This window comes from Canis aureus, chromosome 26, assembly GCF_053574225.1.
Source record: "Canis aureus isolate CA01 chromosome 26, VMU_Caureus_v.1.0, whole genome shotgun sequence".
Taxonomy (NCBI): domain Eukaryota; kingdom Metazoa; phylum Chordata; class Mammalia; order Carnivora; family Canidae; genus Canis; species Canis aureus.
In genome coordinates, this window is record NC_135636.1 from 26,770,479 (window position 1) to 26,790,210 (window position 19,732).

The following is a 19,732-nucleotide window of genomic DNA, read 5'->3' on the forward strand; positions in this document are numbered from 1 at the left end:
TTTTTGTACTAGGTCCTAAGAATGCAAAGTTGACTGACATGGTCCCTGTCCTGAGCTAGATCTGGATATAGGTCCCCAGAGGCCCAGATGCTGAGACAGTGTGCATGGCCTATGTAACAAGTCAGAAGGGAACACCTGCCATAGGCACTGTTGTAGCCTGATTTATAGGGGCATTTCAAGGAAATGAGGTGAAGTTCTTATCCTGGGAGAGCCTCAGAGCAGTGGTTCTCAACCCTGACTGCACATCGGAATCTTCTGGGGAATTTAAAAAATACCAGCACCTGGGCTGCACATTGGAATCTTCTGGGCCGCACCTCCCAAATATTCTGATTTAATTGTCCTGAACTCAGAATATCCTGAAGCCTGAGTTGTGAAAGCTCTCCACACACTTCCCATGTGCAGTGGGGTTGAGAAGCACAGCCCTCTGATTTGGGGGTTCTCAAACCTGGGTGTGCATGAGAACCACCTGAAATGCTGCTTAGAGAGATGGAGCCTGGGGGCTCTGTTTGAAGGAGGCTTCATTGAAAACAAATTTGGGGGTCTGGGCACTGAGAAAGCCTGCCGGAGCTGTGCTCTCAGCTGAGAAGTCAACCCTGGCCAGTAGTCCCAATCCATGCCATTTTTATGTCTCATACATAGCTTGTACCACTTTCTGTCTTGAATTAGTGAAATCTGTGTGCACATTGATATCTTTCAAATTATTCATTAATCTGTGTAGAGTCACAAATGGTCATTTCAAAAAAATTGGAAGATCCAAAGAATAAAAACCATCTCTACTCCCATACCTATTAGTATGTGTATTTATGTCCCTCCAGACATTTTCTCATTTTCTTAATAAATGCATTTAACAACAAAAAGGGATTCTGCTTCATGAATGACCTTACAATCATTTTTCACCGAAAATTCTCTATGTCGTGATCCTGTCACCATTCTCCAACATCTGTGTCCCCAGAGTGACCGCGTTAGCTAGCCCTTGCACAGAATAGAGCGTTCCGTAAGTGATCTTAGCAATAGAACTCCACCATTTCAAGATGGATCAGTGTGTCATTTGAGCTTCCAGAGGGATCTCTGTGCAGTGTGCCACAGAGTGTGTGTAGACTCTGCTCAGCATTTCAGGTGGAAGGAAGGACGGGGTCTTACCTAGGCCTCCTCCTGAGGCCTGAGAAGTACTGCCACAGCCCCGGGCTTAGGGGTCTGAGGTGGGAGAGGCAGGAGAAAGCAGCCCTGACTGGCTCCCACGTCAGGACGACAGGAAAGTTGTGAGGGGAACTGGCTGCTCTCTTTGGACTCAGAAAGGTTACTCAACTCCCTGGATTTTCCATCACAGCCGAGCTGGGAGAGGGTCAGGCCGGGAAACGTCTTCTCTGAGCAGGGCCTTTTAAAGCCTCTTGGCTGGGTCAATTTCCTTCCAGGAGCCAGGGAAGCAGTGCCCGAGTGAAGTTAACCCCTCCGCTCCCAAGTAATTCTCCCAGGGACCCAGGGATGGGTGAGCCTGAGAGCCTAGGCTTCTGGAATGCAGAGCCGTCCAGGGCAAGAGGCCTAAGGAGCCGTGAACTCTGGCTGAAGAAACCTTCCTCTGGCCTTGTTAAATCCAACAGGCATAATTGCATCCTGCTGACCTTAATTCCCCTGGCGGGTTTAATTGGTCCTGGCATTGCCCCACTTCCTGGCCTGCCCCTGTAGAGGCAAAGAGCGTGGCTGCACAGCTGGCGCGGGGCGGGAAAGCCCCGTTCTAAGGGTGGGCAGGGTCTCTGGCTGCCCCCGGCGGGGAGGAGGTTTCCCCAGGCCCCTCCCCTGTGCCTCCAAGGGAGCGCTGAGAAGCCCGGGGACTCCCAGGGAGCAGCTGGCCCAGCCGAGCTTAACCCTGGGCGGGCGAGCAAGCTGCAGGCAATCCCGTGGATCCGGAACCAGGCCAGCCTCTCATCCCAGCGGGAGGGATGGCGGAGGAGCCTGCGGGACAGCTGAGCCCTCTACCTGGGGTGTCCACAACATTATCGGGAGCCCATAGTGCTGCCAGGACTGTGCCAAGCGCTCTACAGACCGTGTGCTCGCTCCGCACTCCCAGCCACCCTGCGAGAGGCGATGGGGCAGAGTAGTTATGTGCCAAGCCTGGGCTTAGACGGCTCAAACCCGGCTCTGTGAGTTTGCCCTGTGACTTAGTTTTCCTGTCACATCTGTGAAATGGGGATAAAATGGCTGACATTTATACAGCACCTACTATGTCCCCATGTACCGTTCTAAATGCTTTGTGTACCTCCCCATGGAGGAAGGTGCTCGTCCTGTAGATAAGAAAATAGTAACAGCGTTTGTCCAAGCCTGGGTTCCTAGTCTCAGAGCTCCTTAACCACCACTCTTTAGGTTTGTTGTCATCAAGTTGCTCACCTCCTTCTCCGCCCCCCTGACACTGCCACCTGGGGCACGATCCGCTTAGTAAGAGCTTAAGAAATGCTACTTGTTTGGGAACCGTAACAGTAACAAATGTAGCAAATAAAGCCCCTTATGTTGTCCTAGCTCCGATTTGGGTCTCAACAGGAGGTGGTGCTGGATTCAAATCTGAACAGTTGGCAGCTACTCAGTGGCTGTGTGCTTCCCGAGATGAGCCCCTTCCCCTCTCTTGGCAACAGCTTTCGCAGTTTTAAAGTGGCCTATTCCTGGGCCCTGCAGTCCTTTGTGAGGATTCAGTGAGCTGGGTAAAGCCCTTGGCAAAATCAGGCCTGGCCCTTCCTGAGCACTCACTCCATAAATACGGTACCGACAGCCATAGTTAATAACAAGGGAATGTAGGCAAGGGCCATGGTCCTAGAGCCATCCCACAGACCCAGTCCAGAGCCTTGCCAGTCAGTTGCTTACTCATCAGACACCGACTGGCAAGTACACTTTGTGCTGGGGAAACACGTGGGCATCATAAAGCCCCTGCCCTCAAGGGGCTCCTAGAGACAATCAGTGGTGGGATCAGCCTGGAGCCAAAGGAGGCCAAAGGAGGGGGAGTCCAACATTACAGGCTAAACCATAACATGCTGTGGAAATGACCAAATAGAGGGCCAGGGGGCCCCCAATAGCAGGCACAGAGAGGGAGCTTTTCAGCCTTCAGATCGCTGTCAGACCACAAAGGTGGGGTACCCGGCCGGGACAGAGGGGCGAGACACATGCTGGGAGATCTTAGGGAAGAAAGAGGACTTTGGGCTTTGAAGGACATTTCTGGCTCAGCTCCGTTGTAGGATGACTTTGGGCATGTGACTCTCTTGATCCCTGTCTTCATCTAGGGAAGAAGATGGAAGCTCCCCATAGAGTTATTATCAAGATGGAGTTTGCAGACAACGAGGCTAGAGCTGACAGCGGACCCTCAAAAAATGGGAGCTCCCTTCCGCTAGGAAAGCCCGGGTTCAGATCCTCATCTGTCCCCAACAAGCCATATGGCTTTGGATAAGTTGGCGAACTGCCTGGGCCTCAGTTTCCTCATCTGTAATAGTACTTACCTTCTTGGGTTGTTGTGAAGCTCATACGAGTGAGTCTACATGAGAGCACTTGGAGCAAGGCCTCACACACCGGTGAGGGCTAGACAGGCATCCAGGAATGTTTTTGCTTCCCAGGGGAGGCAGACTGTCACCTGGATCTCAGAGGAAGGAAACGGAAGAGAGGAGGGCCAGAAGGGCAAGAAGTCATCAAGACGGGAAGGGGTCCCAACTTTGGATGTTGCTAGCCTCTGCCAGCAACCCCAACATTTGATCACTTAAAAAAAAAATTGCTCATTTTGAATAGTATTCCATTCACATGGTCCAAATACAAAAATGTAAAAGGGAGTGCAGTGACATCTCCCCACCCCCACCCCTTCTCCCCAGTTTCTTACTTGTTGTCCTGAAGAAATTCCTATGCATATAAAGTGAAAGTTTATGTGTTATTATATATTACCACCTTTGGCCCAAATGATAGCATGTTCTACATGCTATTCTGCATATGGCTTAAATTTTGCTTTCATTTTGGAGGTTGCTTCCCATCATTTCATTCACAGCCTCCTCAATCTCTCTCTTTTTTCTTTTAAGATCTTATTTATTTATTCACGAGAGACACAGAGAGAGAGAAAGAGACAAGGAGAGGGAGAAGCAGGCTCCCTGAGGGGAGCCCAATGAGGAACTCGATCCCAGGACCCAGGATCACGACCTGAGCCAAAGGCAGATGCACAACCACTGAGCCACCCAAGTGCCCCTCACAGCCACCTCAATCTTGTTCACAGCTACAGAATTTTTCTTTTTGCTCAGACCTGCTGCTCATTTCCACCTCCCTCCTTTTGAGGGCAGGGCTGGTTTCCTTCATGTGAGAGAGTACCGGTGGAGGGACAGGGTGGGTCACCACAGTCCGACCCTGAACTCAGACGCCCACTGCAGGGCTGTTTCAAGTGCACTCAGCTCAGCCAGCCTTCCAGGCGCCCCTCAGAGACAGGCTCTGGGTAGGCAGCCCCTGGATGGTGGAAGGCTCTTTGGGTCATACCTCTCCCCATCCATCTCAGCTTCATCATCTTGGTCTTGAGTGGCCCCCAGGCCACCACTGTGGTGGAGGATTCTTGGGAAAGACTCCACCAGCCCCCTCCTTTCAAGAAGGCCACTGGGGAGAACCAATCTGCTTGGTGCGGGGTGGGCATGAGCACTGACCCTCTCCCACTGCTTCTTGGGGCAGCCTCCGTCTCTCCAGGAGCCCCAGAAAAATACATTTTCAAAAGAAAAGACTTTCAGGCCCCTGCACAGGTTGAGCAAGTGCCCCTGAGACAATTTCTTCTCCAGAGATGCCCCCAGCAGGTCTGGATGCCAGGAGCAGGATCATGGGCACAGAGCTGGGCAGTGGGGTCAGGGTGATTATCCCCATGGCCTACATGTCTCTAAGCAGTTTCTGGGCAACCCCAAGAGATGCGGCATGCAGGTGTGCAGAGCCAGGGCCAGGGCCGAGCACAGTCTTGCCCTCCAGCCCTGCCCGGGAGCCCCTCTTGTGCCAGGCCCCCTGCCTGGACAGGTCCAAGCCAGTGACACTGGGCAAGGCCTGGGAAAAGGCTGCTCCCTTGGGGGCCTAGTGGCCCCCTCCTTTTTCTCTTCCTGCCTGTTCCAACACTACTCTCCCCCCCGGTCGGTCTGTGGGAAGAATGCCGTGTCCTCTGAACGGGGGCCAAGAGTGACAGGTGGTGGCAGTCCGAGCTGCATGGCCCCTGGTGTAAGGGATCCTCTCCTCCGTCCCCGCCTCCCCTGCCCGCGCCCCTGCCTCCGCCTCTGCCCACCCAGCCCAATCCCTTACAACTGCCCCAGGAGCACTCCTGGGCAGCCGCTGCAAGTCAGGCGGCCATCAGCTTGCCCCTCTCTGCTCCAAAAGCCTCAGTCAGCTGGCCCTGGCTCCTCTCAGCCAGACAAGAGAAGGAACCTGACAGCCTGACACACCTCAGTCTTCTTTCTGCAGCTAGAAAGACTTGGGTAGACAAGAGAAGCACACGCCTCCCTACCTTATGGCGGCAGAAAACGGAGCAGTGGAGCTGGAAATCCAGAGCCCATCAACAGGTGCCAAGCTGGGGCAGGATACAGAGGGAGGAGCCTGGGAAGGGGTGTTTGAATCCAGGTCCAGGCCCATTCCTCAGTGGGAGTTCTGTGCCCCCGCGGCCTTTTCTGTATGGCTCATGAAGGGCCCAGAAATTATAACTATTTCTGGGTAAGTTTGGGCGGGATTGAGGGCCTATGCGAAGCCCTCCCTGGAGAGACAGGGAAAATGTTAAGCCCTCATGATGGCACCCAAACATTCAAGGCCAGGGATGGTGGGGGTATCAAGGTGCATCAGAGGACCAGAAGTCTCCCCCAGGGGCCTCTAAGGTGCCAGCGACCCATCTCTAGAGGCCATTAGATGGCCCCAGAGCCTCAGTGGGACATGCATTCGCAGATCGCTGCCTAGGTGGGGACTTGGGCCCAGAGCTGGTCCTTGGCCAGCCTGGTCCCAGGAGGGGAGGGTGGATCCTGACCGGTATCCCTCTTCCTTCTCAGACAAGGCACCTAATGGTACAGCAGGTGAAGGACCTCTGGCTACAGAGAAAGAGTCTGGTCCACCAGATCCAAAGAAAGGTCCTGGGCCCCCAGATGGGAAGAAGGAACCTGGCCCCTCAGAACCAAAGGAAGAACCTGGCCCCCCCGATGCAAAGAAAGAACCCGGGACCCCACAACCAAAGAAAGAGCCTGACCCACCCACCGTGCAGAAAGATGCCAAAGTTGCTGCCCTAAAGAAAGAGGATGAGGCCCTGGCCCAACCCTCAACTAGCAGCCAGGGCCCTGAGGGAAAAGCTGATATGGGTGGGGGGCCTGCGGAGGGCGGTGTTGGGCAGCCAGCAGCCCTGCCGCAGGAGACTGCGACAGCGGAGGCCAGCGTCAAGAAGCCCAGTGCCAAGCAGGAGGAGGCCTCAGGCAGCCAGGGCCCCCCAGAGCCCAAGGCACACAAGAAGGCGGCCGAGGGCCAAGCAGGGGTCAGGAGGGGCTCACCCGCCTTTCTGCACAGCCCCAGCTGCCCTGCCATCATCTCCAGGTGAATGTCCCCTGTCTGGCAGTGGGGAGGGGTCCAAGGCTCTGTCCCCAGAAGTTGTGTTTAGTTCCTATGTCTTGGGCGTCCTTGTCACCACGTTCAGTGCCAGATTGGGCAGGGGCAGTTCTGATGTATAGTATCTGTCCTGGGCATTGGTTCTACTACCTTGCGCCCCTGCAGAAATCAGGACATGGTGATAGTTCATAGACACCTGGAATGTCAAGTCAGAGAGGTCCTCGAAGACTTCTTCATGGAGCTAGTGGAATCCAGAGTTCCCCTTACTCTGTGTACTTGGTTCTAGCCAAGGGCAGGACTGAGATATTGGGAGGAAAAGATAACATTTCTTCTTACTATGATATAAAAAATAACTAATAATTAGATTGATAGATCATTTCTAATGCTTTCATAACTTTAATATAGACCAGTCTTATGAGGCAATCTGTTAGACTTACCTGAATGCTAATCATATGAATGATATTAATGATACATTATAAACCACAATAATAGCACTCTATCAGTCTGAATTATGTATTAATATCAATTAATACATTGATATCACCGATACATTAATCAATTGCATTGCCACAGTTTGTATGAATCAAGAGCTCCATAATCTAATTGTAATCACATAATGATTAACCAAAACAACAATCCCATTAGTAGATGTTAATGATCTATTAGTGCATTGAGAGTCAAGATAATGACCACCGTCATGTATAGTGTTATTAATGTCCCTTGATTTAGTATAAAGTGAATTCGAATGCCTCACCCCGTGTATTTGAGGACATGGTGGGGACCAGAGCAGGAAGGGAGAATAGGGAATGGTTGTATTGACTCTGAATTACAGAAGAGCCTATGGAAGCATCAAGGCTTCCTGGAGGCAGAAGCAGTGCTGTAGCTGTTAAAGGCCTCACCTTTGTGTTCTCACATTCTAGGCCTGAGAAGCTGCCAGCTGAGGAACCCCTGAATGAGGCATCAGACCTCATCTTTGAAGGGGTGCCTGTGACCCCCAGCCCCAAGGATCCGGAGCTAGCCAAGGTAGAAGAAGGAGGGAAGAACATCCCGGCAGAGAGCCAGAAGGAAGCTGGAGAGAAGGCTTCAGTCCAGGCTGACCAGGCTGTGGTGCAAGGGGACACCTCAAGGGGGATCGAGTTCCAGGCTGTTCCCTCGGAGAAATCGGAGGTGGGGCAGGCCCTCTGTCCCACAGCCAAGGAGGAGGACTGCTTCCAGATTTTGGGTAGGCCAGGGCAGGTGGGGGCTGGGGAGGGAAGGGGGGGTCCCCAGGTGTCCCCACGTCTCCCTGTTTAGAGGACTGAGCTTCTCTGAGCCATGCCTCACCCAGGCTGACCCATCTGGGTGTCACACAACTCTAAGAAGTACAAGTTCCTAGTCTCTTTTGATAGATGAGGAAATGGAGTCTCAGAGAAAGGGAAATGGAGTGAGTGCCCCAAATCCACAGCTAGGACAGGATTTGAACCTATCCAAACAGAGCCACTTCAGAGCTCGCTTTTGGCTTTCTTTTACTTTGTAATGGGATTTTGAAAAAAAAAAAATCAGGATTTGGAGCAGCACCAACTCTCCGGACAGTGGAATTTGAAGTCAGTCTGTAGAATGGCTCAAAGGCCAGGCTTTGGTAGTTAAAGGACGTCCTGGAGGGGGTGGGGAGGGTCATGAGAGCCATAGAGGGCTGGTGAGCTGAGAAGCATAGGTGCCTGTGCATGGGAGCAGTGACCAAGGAAGCTGGGCACGTGAGATGGGGCAGGACTGTGGAGTGGCCTTAAGTGACGATCAGACAAGGAGCTGGTGGTTTGGTGGTTTATTCAATGGGCAGCAGGAGCCACTGAGCATGAGCAAGCTTGGGGAGCAGGTGAATAGGGAAAAGGCCTGGGTAGGGGTGCGGCAGGGCTGGGGGTGGGGTGAGATAGGGTCAGAAGAGCCCAGAGTGTCCTGACACCCATCCCCTCCAGGCTGAGGTGCCTTGGAAGCCCAGCCAGCCTGCCGGGTCAGCGGCACAGTGCCACCCAGACAGGGTGGGAGGGCCTGGCGGCAGGGTGGCAGCCAGGAGACCTGCCACCTCCCCCAAGCAGCAGCAGAAACTTCTCCCTCGCCCCCTCCAGAAATCACATCCTTGGGGTGACGGGACCTGAACAACCTCCAAGGGCCATCAGATTTATCACCAGCCCGGCTTCCCTGCTGTCTCTTGCTATTTATAAAGAGGTTTCCATTCCCGATGACTCAGCCTGTCGGCCGCCAGGGCCCGCTGTTCCCCATGGTTGCCGCTAGGTGGCGGCCCCTCCCCACAAACATTTCCGTCCCCGGCTCCTCCCGGCCCTCCCCCTGCCCTTGGGCCATGCCCAGGTTGGGCAACCATTCGGCCAGGCCTGCCAGCTCCTGGTGTAATTAGAGGGGATGGTAGGCGGGTCCCGTCACCTACCCCATCATTCAGGCATAGTAAGGCCTCTCTGGCACTCCACGATTTCGTGTCCCCCACTGACCCCCCCACACACACACAGCCAACTTTTATTCTTTAATGGAAATGCAGATAGTTTGGGATGGAGACTTCACACCTTATAATGCCAGAGGGTCTGAGAAGTCCAATCAGCTGTCCCCATTGTTGTGCTAGGAGACGCTGAGCCCCCTCTGACAGAGTCCCAAGGCCATTTTGTGTGTTGGTGGCAGAGCTGAAACTGGAAACTGGGACCCCCTAGCCCCTATCCTGGAGCCAGCTGTCCTCCAGGTATCACTTGGTGAACTTCCCTGGATGGAGCCCAGGCCAGGCAGGAGGGGGTGGTGCTGGGGCGCATGCTCAGCAGCCCCTGGCCCTGACTGTGATGGTTCTGCTCTGCCTCCCCAGATGATTGTCCGCCACCCCCAGCCCCCTTTCCCCACCGCATCGTGGAGCTGAGGCCTGGGAACGTCAACAGTCAATTCAGCCTGAACTCCAAGGAGGCGTTGGGCGGGTGAGAGCTGGGACCCCGAGCCCCTGACCCACAGGCAGGAGAGCATCAAGCCCCGACATGTGCAAGGCCCCCACACACCTCAATTGTACATGATCTACACGGACACAACTAATTCCACATGCTCACTTGCCTCTTCCTACATAAGCTGTCACGTGGGTTGATACGCACTCATGTCCCCGTGTCTCACACAGACACACCATTGATTAGGCAGTATTTCCCCTAGGAGACGAGCAGTACTTTCCTGTCTGTTTTAGTTTCAGGTACCACCCTAACCACCTCAAAGGGCTTCATAAAAAGCCCTATAGGTGCCTTCTTCTGGGGCCCAGAGCCCCAGGGCTCATGCTTATGACAAGGCTGTGAGCTGTAACATCAGGGGCCATCCTGTGGATGAGCCTACCCGTCCTGTGCCCATGGTTTGTGCGATTCAGCCACTGTCCCTGCAATAGAGCTCACAGCTTCAGGAGGGAGTCAGGGTAGCCGGGGCAAGCATCCCATCTCACAGAGAGGGATCCAGACAGGAGCAGAACACAAGCTCCTACCTCAGCCCGGTTCCCCCCAGGAACCCTCTCCCTCCCAACCTCTTCTCTCTTCAGCGGCAAGTTTGGAGCAGTCTGTACCTGCACAGAGAAAGCCACAGGCCTCAAGTTGGCAGCCAAGGTCATCAAGAAACAGACACCCAAAGACAAGGTAGTAGGGGCTGGCTCCGTGGGATGGAGAGGGGATCCTTCAAGTGCAAACGTCTCACCTCCCTCCATCCATATGTCTGCACCAGGGGCTTGGTGTGTGAACCTTGATGCGCTGAAGATGTCACTCAGATAGACAGATGGACAGACAGACAACCCTGCCACAGGGGCCTGAAGCCCCTACCCATAAACAAGACACCTCAGGTGGTGAACTTACCCTGGGGACTTCCCCTTCTAGGCACAGGACCTTCCTGCCTTCTGTTTGGTTCAAACACAATGAGTGTGGGCTCTGTGCCAGGCCCTGTGCTGGGCACTGGGGGTCCCAAAGTGAAATGAGTATGGTTTCCGCCCTCAGGGAGTGCCAAGGTAATCAGACCTGTCCAGAACTGTGCCTCCACACCTGGCCCAGGCTGGGTTCAGAGGCCGAGGGCAGTGTTTGTTTAAGGAACGAATGAAAGAGTGGATGAATGAATGAATGTAGGCAGAGGCCCATGTGGAGCAAGAGTCAGGTGCGTGAGGAGGTGATGACTACCTAGCCACCTGTTGTGGTGAGGGCTGTAACTCAGGAAAGCTAGGGTGGGGGTCAGGCAGGGTCTCAGGTGGGGTCAGGAGGGGATCGAGTGAGTTTCAGCAGAGAGTTTAGAGGGGGTCAGGTGGAGGTCAAGAGGGGGTAAGGAGGGGACTGCAGAGGAGCCTTCTGATTTAGCCGGCCTGTCTCTCTCCAATGAAGGCTCAAAGGGGTTGCTGGTTCCAGTGGAGAGGCAGGGAAGAGAGTTTCAAGCCGAGGGGACTATGAGAGGGAAAGCCTGAAGAACAGGAGTGGCAGAGGCCTGTTATGGACCTTTGGGTTGAGGCAGGGAAGCCAGGAAGTAAGCTTATGGTCATCTGAGACAGAGACACAGCACCTGTGGAGGCCTTGAGCCCAGGAGGAGCATGAGGAGAAGCTCCAGAGCCCAGCAGCCCTGCCTTTCCATCACAGCTCTAGCACATTGGGAAGCCATGCAGTTTCCATGTGACTTCATCTTTCTCCAGCTCTTGCACTTGCCTGCTGGGTCTCCAGGCCTCTGTCATGGACCTGGCTCAGTATAGATGCTCAAGATATCTGCTCTGGAGATTAATAAGAATCCGCTCCTGATTAGTTAATTATTGAGCCCTTTTTCTGGGCCATTCACTGTGCCAGGTGCTGGGGAAGCAGCAGTGAAGTCCATGAGTCCCTGTCCTCCTGGGCTGACATGCTAGAACAAGGGCAGACAACTAAACACAACATGGGCAGAAAGCATGGCATTAGGAACTGAGAAGTGCTAGGAAGAAATATAATGCCAGGTAGGGGACAGGGAGTGTAGGGCCCATGGGGGCCATCAAGATAGGGTGGTGAGGTCAGGCATCTCTTGAGGAAGCATGGGTCCAGTGAGACGTGAATGAAGTACTAGAATCATGGAGAAAATGGGAAAATCGGGACAGTGATGTGATGCTGAGGAGTAAGGGGACAGGCAGGGGAAAGGGACCCATCTGTAGCATTTAGAAATTTCCCTGGTTACAAATATTCCTACCATGGCTGATTTCAATTCACCAGTGTGACAGTTGGCATTCACCCTTTCTGAAAGTGACAAATAATGGCAGCTTAGGCCAAGAAGGCAGTGGTGGAACAGGTGAGAAGTTGCTGGATTTGAAATCTAGAGGGATTTCCCGATGCAGGGTGTGAGAATGAGAGGAATCTGGGTCAGCTCCTGTTTGTCCTGCATGCCTAGGCAAGGGGGCCTGCCCTTTTGCAGACAGGCAAGCTGAAGGCTACTCAGCTGTGGGGCAGGGGTAGTGGAAAGGGTTTCATTTGGACCTGAGAGATCCAGGATGTCTCTTAGCCATCCGAGGGGAATGGCAGTTAAGCCTTTGGAGCTGTTGGTGCCTGCAGTTCAAGGGCACGTTCAGTGGTGGAAATGAGGATTTGGGAATTAATCACATTTGCATGGAATGGCAAGGACTTGAGGAGAAAGCCCAGGGAGAGAGTGCAGTGGGGAGAGTGATGAGTGGAGGACTGGCCCTCAGGCACCCCAGTATTCAATCGGGGGGTGGGGGAGGAACTGGCAAAGGAACGGTCTCCCGGCAGGAATGACCCACGGCAAGGACATGAGCTGGGGGTAGGGAGAGATGGGAAGCAAGGAGGCCAGCAAGGAGGAGGCCGGGCAGTGGTGGAGGCCAGGCCTGACAGGTCTGGTCCAGAGCAGAGGTATGGAGGGTGGGGGGCAGTGTGCGGTGACACTCCGGTTGTAACCCTGGCTTCCCTGGTGCCCAGGAAATGGTGATGCTTGAGATCGAGGTGATGAACCAGCTGAACCACCGCAACCTGATCCAGCTCTATGCGGCCATCGAGACCTCGCATGAGATAGTCCTGTTCATGGAGTAGTGAGTGCTGGCAGTGGGGCAGGGGATTGGGTGGCGGTGCCAGCTGGCCCGGAAGCAAGCCTGTAGAGGGGTCTGTGCACACAGCATCGAGGGCGGCGAACTCTTCGAGAGGATTGTGGATGAGGATTATCAGCTGACTGAGGTGGACACCATGGTGTTTGTCAGGCAGATCTGCGACGGGATCCTCTTCATGCACAAGATGCGGGTTCTGCACCTGGACCTCAAGGTACTGAGGCTGGGGCCTCCCGGGATGGGCAGGAGCAGCATCTGGCCACGTAAAACCAGGGTTGCAAGCAGCTATCCCTCCAACCTCCCATTGGTCCTTCTCATCCTCTCTCCATCCTTCTATCTGTAGATCTCAAGGGGTTTATTGAGGCTTTACTAAGTACCAGAGCCAGGTATACAAAAGAGAGTAAAATACACTTGGTCCTAGCTCTCAGGGGCTTCTAGTGTAGTACTAAGTGCACATCCTCTGTTCTGTGAGCCCCAAGCTCAGCGTCTCATGCATAGAACTTGCTGAGTGTTGCTAAAGTGTTGCTGGCCCCTCACAGTGCTGGGAGCGTTTGTTCATTTACTCCACAAGTGTCTGCGGAGGCCCTCCTATATGGGCGGCAGTGTTGTAGGTAGTGGACATCCAGTAGTCAACAAAATGGCCAAAATGCCTGCCCTTGTGGAACTTTTGTTCTAGAAGGGGAGTCAGGAAAGTAAATCAATTAAGTATAGCATGAGTGCAGCAACAGACATGCGAGAGGCGCCAGCAAAAAGTGAAAGAATATTGGGATCCCTTCTCTGACCTTGCTCCATCCCTTGCACAGAGCTGGTCAGGGAGAGCAAATGGGCTGCTTCGGGCATGAGGCCGGCTGTGGTCAGCTGGTCGCAGGTGCTGGAGCACGAAGCTGGCTGTGGTGTAGGGGAGGCAGGAGCAGTGCGTGCGCCGGGGGCCGGGGGGCTAGTGTCTGCAGGACAGGGGGCAGGGCTGGCACCCATCGGCCTGGTGGCTAGGACCTGCGTTCGTTCCTCTGATGATTACCTGTCGAGTGCCTCTCTTGTGTGAGGCTGCTCCTGTGCTGCTGGGCACTGTGCCGAGCACGGGCATTACCGCAGGGGTGGCGAAGGACACGCCCCTGTCCCCTGGAGCCTCCAGGTTAGTGGGGGACACAGACGTTTCTAAAATAGATAATTTTCAACCTGTGACAAGCGTTATAAAAAGTATGCGAGGGTAACAGAGCAGAGTGAATGTGGAGGGGAGGCAGAGCAGGTGAATGTGGAGAGGCAGCGGGGGGCCAGAGCCTGGGGCAGAAGTGGGGCTGGGCCTGGCCTACACCCCTGCCGGGCTGGCTCGGGGTCAGAGCGGTTCTGGGGGGCTGTGTGAACCTTCCGGCAGCCCACCTGCGGGCGGGCGTGCTCACCCGTAGGTGGGAGGTGGGAGGCTAACGGCTTCCTTTGTCTTCCTGACCAGTGAGGGTAAGGAGGTGGGTTTTTCAACGGGCAACGTGGCAGCTGGGAATCTCGGAGGCGCCTGTCACCACCAAGCGCATAGAGGAAGGGGGCTGGTGCCAGTGCCTGTGGTGGAGGGAAGAGGGGTATGATCTGAAAATGGAGCCAATCTGATTTGCTGATGTGGGAGGGGGTAGGAGACAGAGAAAGGGGAGAGTAGGGTGACTCCTGAGCTTCTGGACAGAGCTGGCACCTGCGCAACGCGTCGGAGACCTGTCATTGCCCCGCAAAAGCCAGTGCCTGTGGGGCAGAGCAGGGTCCCCGGTTAAAGCACAGCACCTGGGGAAGAAGCTGTCTTAAACCTCTTTATCCTTAAATGTGTTTTTTCAGGATAGCAGTAAGTTTCTCATTGAAAAGGGGTCTCACTGGGATCCCTGGGTGGCGCAGCGGTTTGGCGCCTGTCTTTGGCCCAGGGCGCGATCCTGGAGACCCGGGATCGAATCCCACGTCGGGCTCCCGGTGCACGGAGCCTGCTTCTCCCTCTGCCTGTGTCTCTGCCTCTCTCTCTCTCTCTCTCTGTGTGACTATCATAAATAAATAAAAATTAAAAAAAAAAAAAAGAAAAAGGGTCTCACAGTGAAGTAAGTTGGGCAAACCGTGGCCTGAAGGCCCCTCCCAGGGCTCTTTGGGAAGTCTCGATCCTTCAGGAGGGATCGGAGTATGTCTTGCTCCCCCAAAAGATTGTACCCTGGGATCTTCCTCTGCTTTCCCTGTTTTGTTCAAACACCAGGTTGAGCTACTCAGGTCATTAGCTGGATGCATCAGTTCAAAAAACCACCTTCAGAACGGACCCTCTCATCAAATGCCCGCAGAGCCCAGATGAACAACGAGGGCTAGGCCAGGGTGGGTGGAGAACTCGGAGACCTGGGGGCCAGACACCTGGCTCAGGCGGCAGTGGTGACTGACACCAAGTGCTGTGTGGCTGTGTGGTGAGGGCTTCTGGGGCTTCAGGAGGTGTCAGAGATCAGGAAAGCAGTGTTTTTGTGTGAAGTCTCCTGCCTTTTAACCATTATTAACTACCTAAAATATTTCTGCCTTGGGACCTTAGATTAGTCCTATGTCCTTGTGTTATGTGAGAAGGAAATGGAGGCCCTTCCAGGAACGTCATTCTCACACTCACCTGTGCTGGTGCCACAGGATTCCCAGGAGCCTTGGCTGAGCACTTCCTCAGTGCCTTAGTTGGACACTGGTTGGGGGAACAAGGAGGCCAGGAAAAGATGGTTCCTGCCCTGGGAAAGTCCGTCTCAGGGCTTTAGGGTCCTTGTCTGTGCCAGGAGCAGGCAGGTCCAGGGGTCTCTGACGGGCTGCCCACTTTGGCAGCCTGGGCCTCTGGTCCAGAGAGCTTGGGATGTGGGTGGACCTGGGTGCGGGGGAAGGGTGAACTGGGTCAGAGGTCAATTCGGGCCACCCCCTTCTCCTCAGCCAGAGAACATCCTGTGCGTCAACACCACAGGCCATATGGTGAAGATCATTGACTTTGGCCTGGCACGGAGGTACCACCTTGGTGGGTGGGGAGGGCAGGGCAAGCCTTTGAGGTGGGCAGGAGACAGGGGAGGTGCGGAGGGTGCCAGAGAATGGGCCAGGGCAGTGCTCTGACCTCTTGCTCTCACTCCCAGGTATAATCCCAATGAGAAGCTGAAGGTGAATTTTGGGACACCAGAGTTTCTGTCACCTGAGGTGGTGAATTATGACCAAATCTCTGATAAGACAGACATGTGGAGTATGGGGGTCATTACCTATATGCTGTGAGTCCTGCAGGAGTTTGGTGTCTATGGGGGTGGGACACGTGGGTGGGCAGCTGGAACCAAAATTGGCCTTGGGGTCTTGGAAAGGTGGGTTCCATCTCCCCACTCCCTCAGTCAGGGGTTTGCAGAGATTGGGAGTGCTAGGGAGAACCAGAAAAGGAGAACTTCGTACCCATTTTGTAGATGAAGAAATGAAGGCCCTTCAAGGCATAATATCCTAATCTAGGGCTCTGGACAACAGATCTTTGATGAGTGGGGGCAGAGGGGCAGCAGACATTTTCTGTACATTCATCATTCCTCTTCTTCACTGTAACCCTGGGAAGCTGGGATGATTATGCCCATTTTATAAATGAGAAGAGTGAGGCTCAGAGAGGGGAAATGACTTGCCCAAGGTCACCCAGCCAGAGTCAAGCCCAGGTTTATCCCACTCGAGAGGCTGGGTGTCTTTTCAGGATATGGTGCTGCTTCCTAGGATCTACCTCCATCTCCTGGGCCCCCAAAGGTGACTCAGTATCTCCAGTCTCACCTCCCTGCTCCCTGACATCCCCTCTCCCCAGGCTTAGCGGCCTCTCCCCCTTCCTGGGAGATGATGACACAGAGACGCTAAACAACGTTCTCTCTTCCAACTGGTACTTTGATGAGGAGACCTTTGAGGCTGTGTCCGATGAAGCCAAAGACTTTGTCTCCAACCTCATTGTCAAGGACCAGAGGTGAGGCTCATTTGAGGACACAAACCCCAAGCATGCAAGCCCTGTGTGTGTGTGTGTGTGTGTGTGTGTGTGAGTGTGTGCATGTGGGCTGGCAGGGTAGGAAGAGGGCCGGTCCGGCTGGGTTCTGGTGCTTCACAAGCATGCCGCCCGCCCTCACCACACTGCCCCCTCCTACAGGGCCCGGATGAGCGCTGCCCAGTGCCTTGCCCACCCCTGGCTCAACAACCTGGCAGAGAAAGCCAAGCGCTGTAACCGACGCCTCAAGTCTCAGATCTTGCTTAAGAAATACCTCATGAAGAGGCGCTGGAAGGTACCACTGGGTGGGGTGGGGAGGCGGGAGGGGCCGCAGGCGGGAAGAGCTCCTGGCACTAGATCCCAGGCCCCACCAGCCCTGCTCTGGCAGCTTCTATGGACCAGGCCTAGCCCTGTCTGGAAAACAAGATTGGCTTTTCTCTCTTTGTCCTGGGCTGATTCCTGTCCTGGAGCAGTGACCCTCCACCCACCACCCCCACCGTGGGGAGGGGTGTCTATTTGAGGCTCATGCTCAGAAAAAGATCTCTGACTCCATCACAGACCTCTTCCCTTCATTTTACAAATACTTATTGAACATATACTACTTCTAGGCCCTGGGAGTACACCTATGGACAAAAGAGATAAGGATTTTAGTTCTTTGTGGACTTACTTTGGGTAGGGGCTGGGGAGTTATTAAAAAGGATTAAGGAAGGGGTCTAGAAAAAAAACTAAGGATGATCAGGAGTGCCAGGGGAGGGTTGCACTTTTAAATAGGGTGGTCAAGAAGGACCCACTGAGAAGGAACATGTGAACAAAAAACCCGAAGGAGGTGAGGAGTGAACCATGCTGATCTGGGGAGAAGAGTGTTCCAGGGAGAGGGAAGAGCCAGTGCAAAGGCCCTGAGGCACGAGCGTGGTTGGCAAGTGTGAGGAACAGGTAGGAGGCCAGTAAGGCTGGAGTGGGATGAGCAAGGGTTTAAGGCAGAAGAAATCAGACAGTAATGGGGGGCAGGAGGTGGAGGGATTTGTTGGCCATGGTAAGGGGCTTAGGTTTGAGTTGGAGTGAAACAGGAACTATTGGAGCATCTAGAGCAGAGAGGTACTCAGGTCTGGCTGCTTACCTGTTGAAGGAAGGAAGAGGGAATCCTGGAAGATACAGTATCATGGCCCCTCCTGTGGCCATTGTGGGCACTGCACCCTCCCTAGCGTCTGGCCATTGTGGAACGAAGACCGTCTTTAGGAGATGCTCAGCTGCCCCAGTGTCTCCAATGCCCCAAGGCTGACCGCCATCCTTCTCCCTCATCCCTCAGAAAAACTTCATTGCCGTCAGTGCTGCAAACCGCTTCAAGAAGATCAGCAGCTCGGGGGCACTCATGGCTCTGGGGGTCTGAGCCCCAGGAGCAGCTGAGGCCTGGACGCAGCCGCACGGTGGCCGGGGCTGAGGCCACACAGCCCAGAAGGCCAGAGCAGATGGGCCAGACCCCCAGGGTGAGCTGGCTAGGACAAGGCTGCGCCAGGCTGGGAGGCTCGGGGCTCCCCACGACCCCGCGCAGCGACTGCTTCCCCGACGTGAGCCGCCTCAGATGTGGCCTGAATCGATCCTGCTAATGCCTCCCCAGACAGATCCCCGGCCCCATCAGCCACAGCCCAGATGCCACAAGCCCTGTTGTTCCCTCCTCAGCTCCCCCTCTTGGAATCGCTGCCCTGGTGACCCCTGCTTGGCCTCACCTGGGGTATCCCTGGCTCGAGCTTGCTCCTAGCTGGACCGGGAAGACTGGGGGTCCCAGCATGTGGGGCTTCTGTGGTTGTGGCGGGAAGCCCTTGGTGGGGCAGGAAGGCAGCAAGGCCAATTCCTGAGGCCCAGCTGCCAGGGGAGACAGAGCAGGCTTTGTGAGAGAGGACCTCCATGCCCCCGCCCGCCTCCCCACTCCCAACAGATAAGGCCTAGTACACACCATCTGGCTTGGCCCAGCCCCCGCCCACCTTCCTTACGACCACCAACACACAGGAACTCTGTGTGAGAGACGGACGCCCAGCCCAGGCCTGGCGCAGGGGGAGAGGAGAGGCCTGGGGGACAGGGAGACCACCCCCGAGCTTGCCTGAGGGCCAGGCTGGCCCAGCCCAGCCACTCCAGGCCCTCATCCTAAGGGTCACCCATGGCTTCAGATGATGGGGTCAACGGGCCCAGGAGGAGTGGGAAGGCCTTCGGGCAGTCCCCAACCTGCTCTCAGCTTGTGCCTTGTAAATAAATGTACAGGTTGAATGTGGCTCCCTTCCCTCTGTGTGTGCGTGCACTTGGGTGAGGTCAGAGATGACCACAGTTCACTGAGCACTGCTGTGTGCCAGGCCCTCCAGGGGCACTTCAGTGCACAGCGTGGTGGTTCCCGGCGCAACCTCAGGAGCCAGGCTGCCCAGTCCTGGGCAAGCAGCTTCCCTACTTTGAGCCTCAGTTTACTCCTCTGTCACAGCACCATCCAACATTTTTGGGTGTTTACTGAGTGCAAGGCTCCATTTAATTGCTTGTGTGGATATTAACTCATTTGTCCTTCACAGCAAGCTCACGAGGTGGGTATTATTATTATTCCTATTTTACAGAGGGGAAAACTGAGGCTTAGAGAAGGAAAGGATGTTAAAGGCTATTCAACAAGTCAGAAGCCAGAGCTTGAAATGAACTCTCCTGTCTCCCGAGCAAGGCTCTGCCCATGAGCCACTCTACTTCTCACCAGAACGAGGTGTCAGCAGAAAGCAGAGTCTCCAGGTGGAGCCAGAAGTTTGGGCAGGCACATGGTGCCTCTGCTGGACCTGCAGTGAGGGGAGGGGTCTCTTTGGGGGGTAAGGGAAAGAGAGCTGTTCTCTGCTCTTTCCATGGACCACAGCCTGCTGCACCCGGGGCCTGCAGTGCAGGGGAGGAGGCTCCACCTGCTGGAGAGGGCAGCCCTGAGGGCAAGAGAGCTTGACCCTATTAGGGCACAGCCTTTCTGGCTGTGAGGACAACTGAGTCAGACAGAGGTGATACTGGCCTAAGTGGGGCAGCTGGTCTGCCTGCTTGAGGTGAGTTGGTTTCAGCAGGAATGGCGGTGACAGCAGTTCACATGCATGGAGTGCTGCTAGGTACCAGCCCTGGGTACCCCCTGGTCTGGCTCCATGTACTCAGGATCACATTGATTGCTCACAGTGAGATCCTGCAGG

General features: G+C 54.7%; 1 protein-coding gene across 1 annotated transcript; it reads left to right on the plus strand.

Annotated features, from left to right (window-relative positions):
* The first annotated feature begins 5,233 nt into the window (after nucleotides 1-5,233).
* MYLK2 (myosin light chain kinase 2) lies at nucleotides 5,234-18,810 on the plus strand. The gene is made up of 12 exons (XM_077872649.1): nucleotides 5,234-5,534; nucleotides 6,009-6,540; nucleotides 7,473-7,774; nucleotides 9,392-9,497; nucleotides 10,091-10,184; nucleotides 12,471-12,580; nucleotides 12,665-12,806; nucleotides 15,500-15,570; nucleotides 15,694-15,822; nucleotides 16,380-16,532; nucleotides 16,710-16,842; nucleotides 17,854-18,810. Exons 1-12 carry the CDS (start codon nucleotides 5,483-5,485, stop codon nucleotides 17,932-17,934), a joined length of 1,905 nt encoding a protein of 634 aa, XP_077728775.1. The 5' UTR covers nucleotides 5,234-5,482; the 3' UTR covers nucleotides 17,935-18,810.
* The last annotated feature ends 922 nt before the right edge of the window (nucleotides 18,811-19,732 follow it).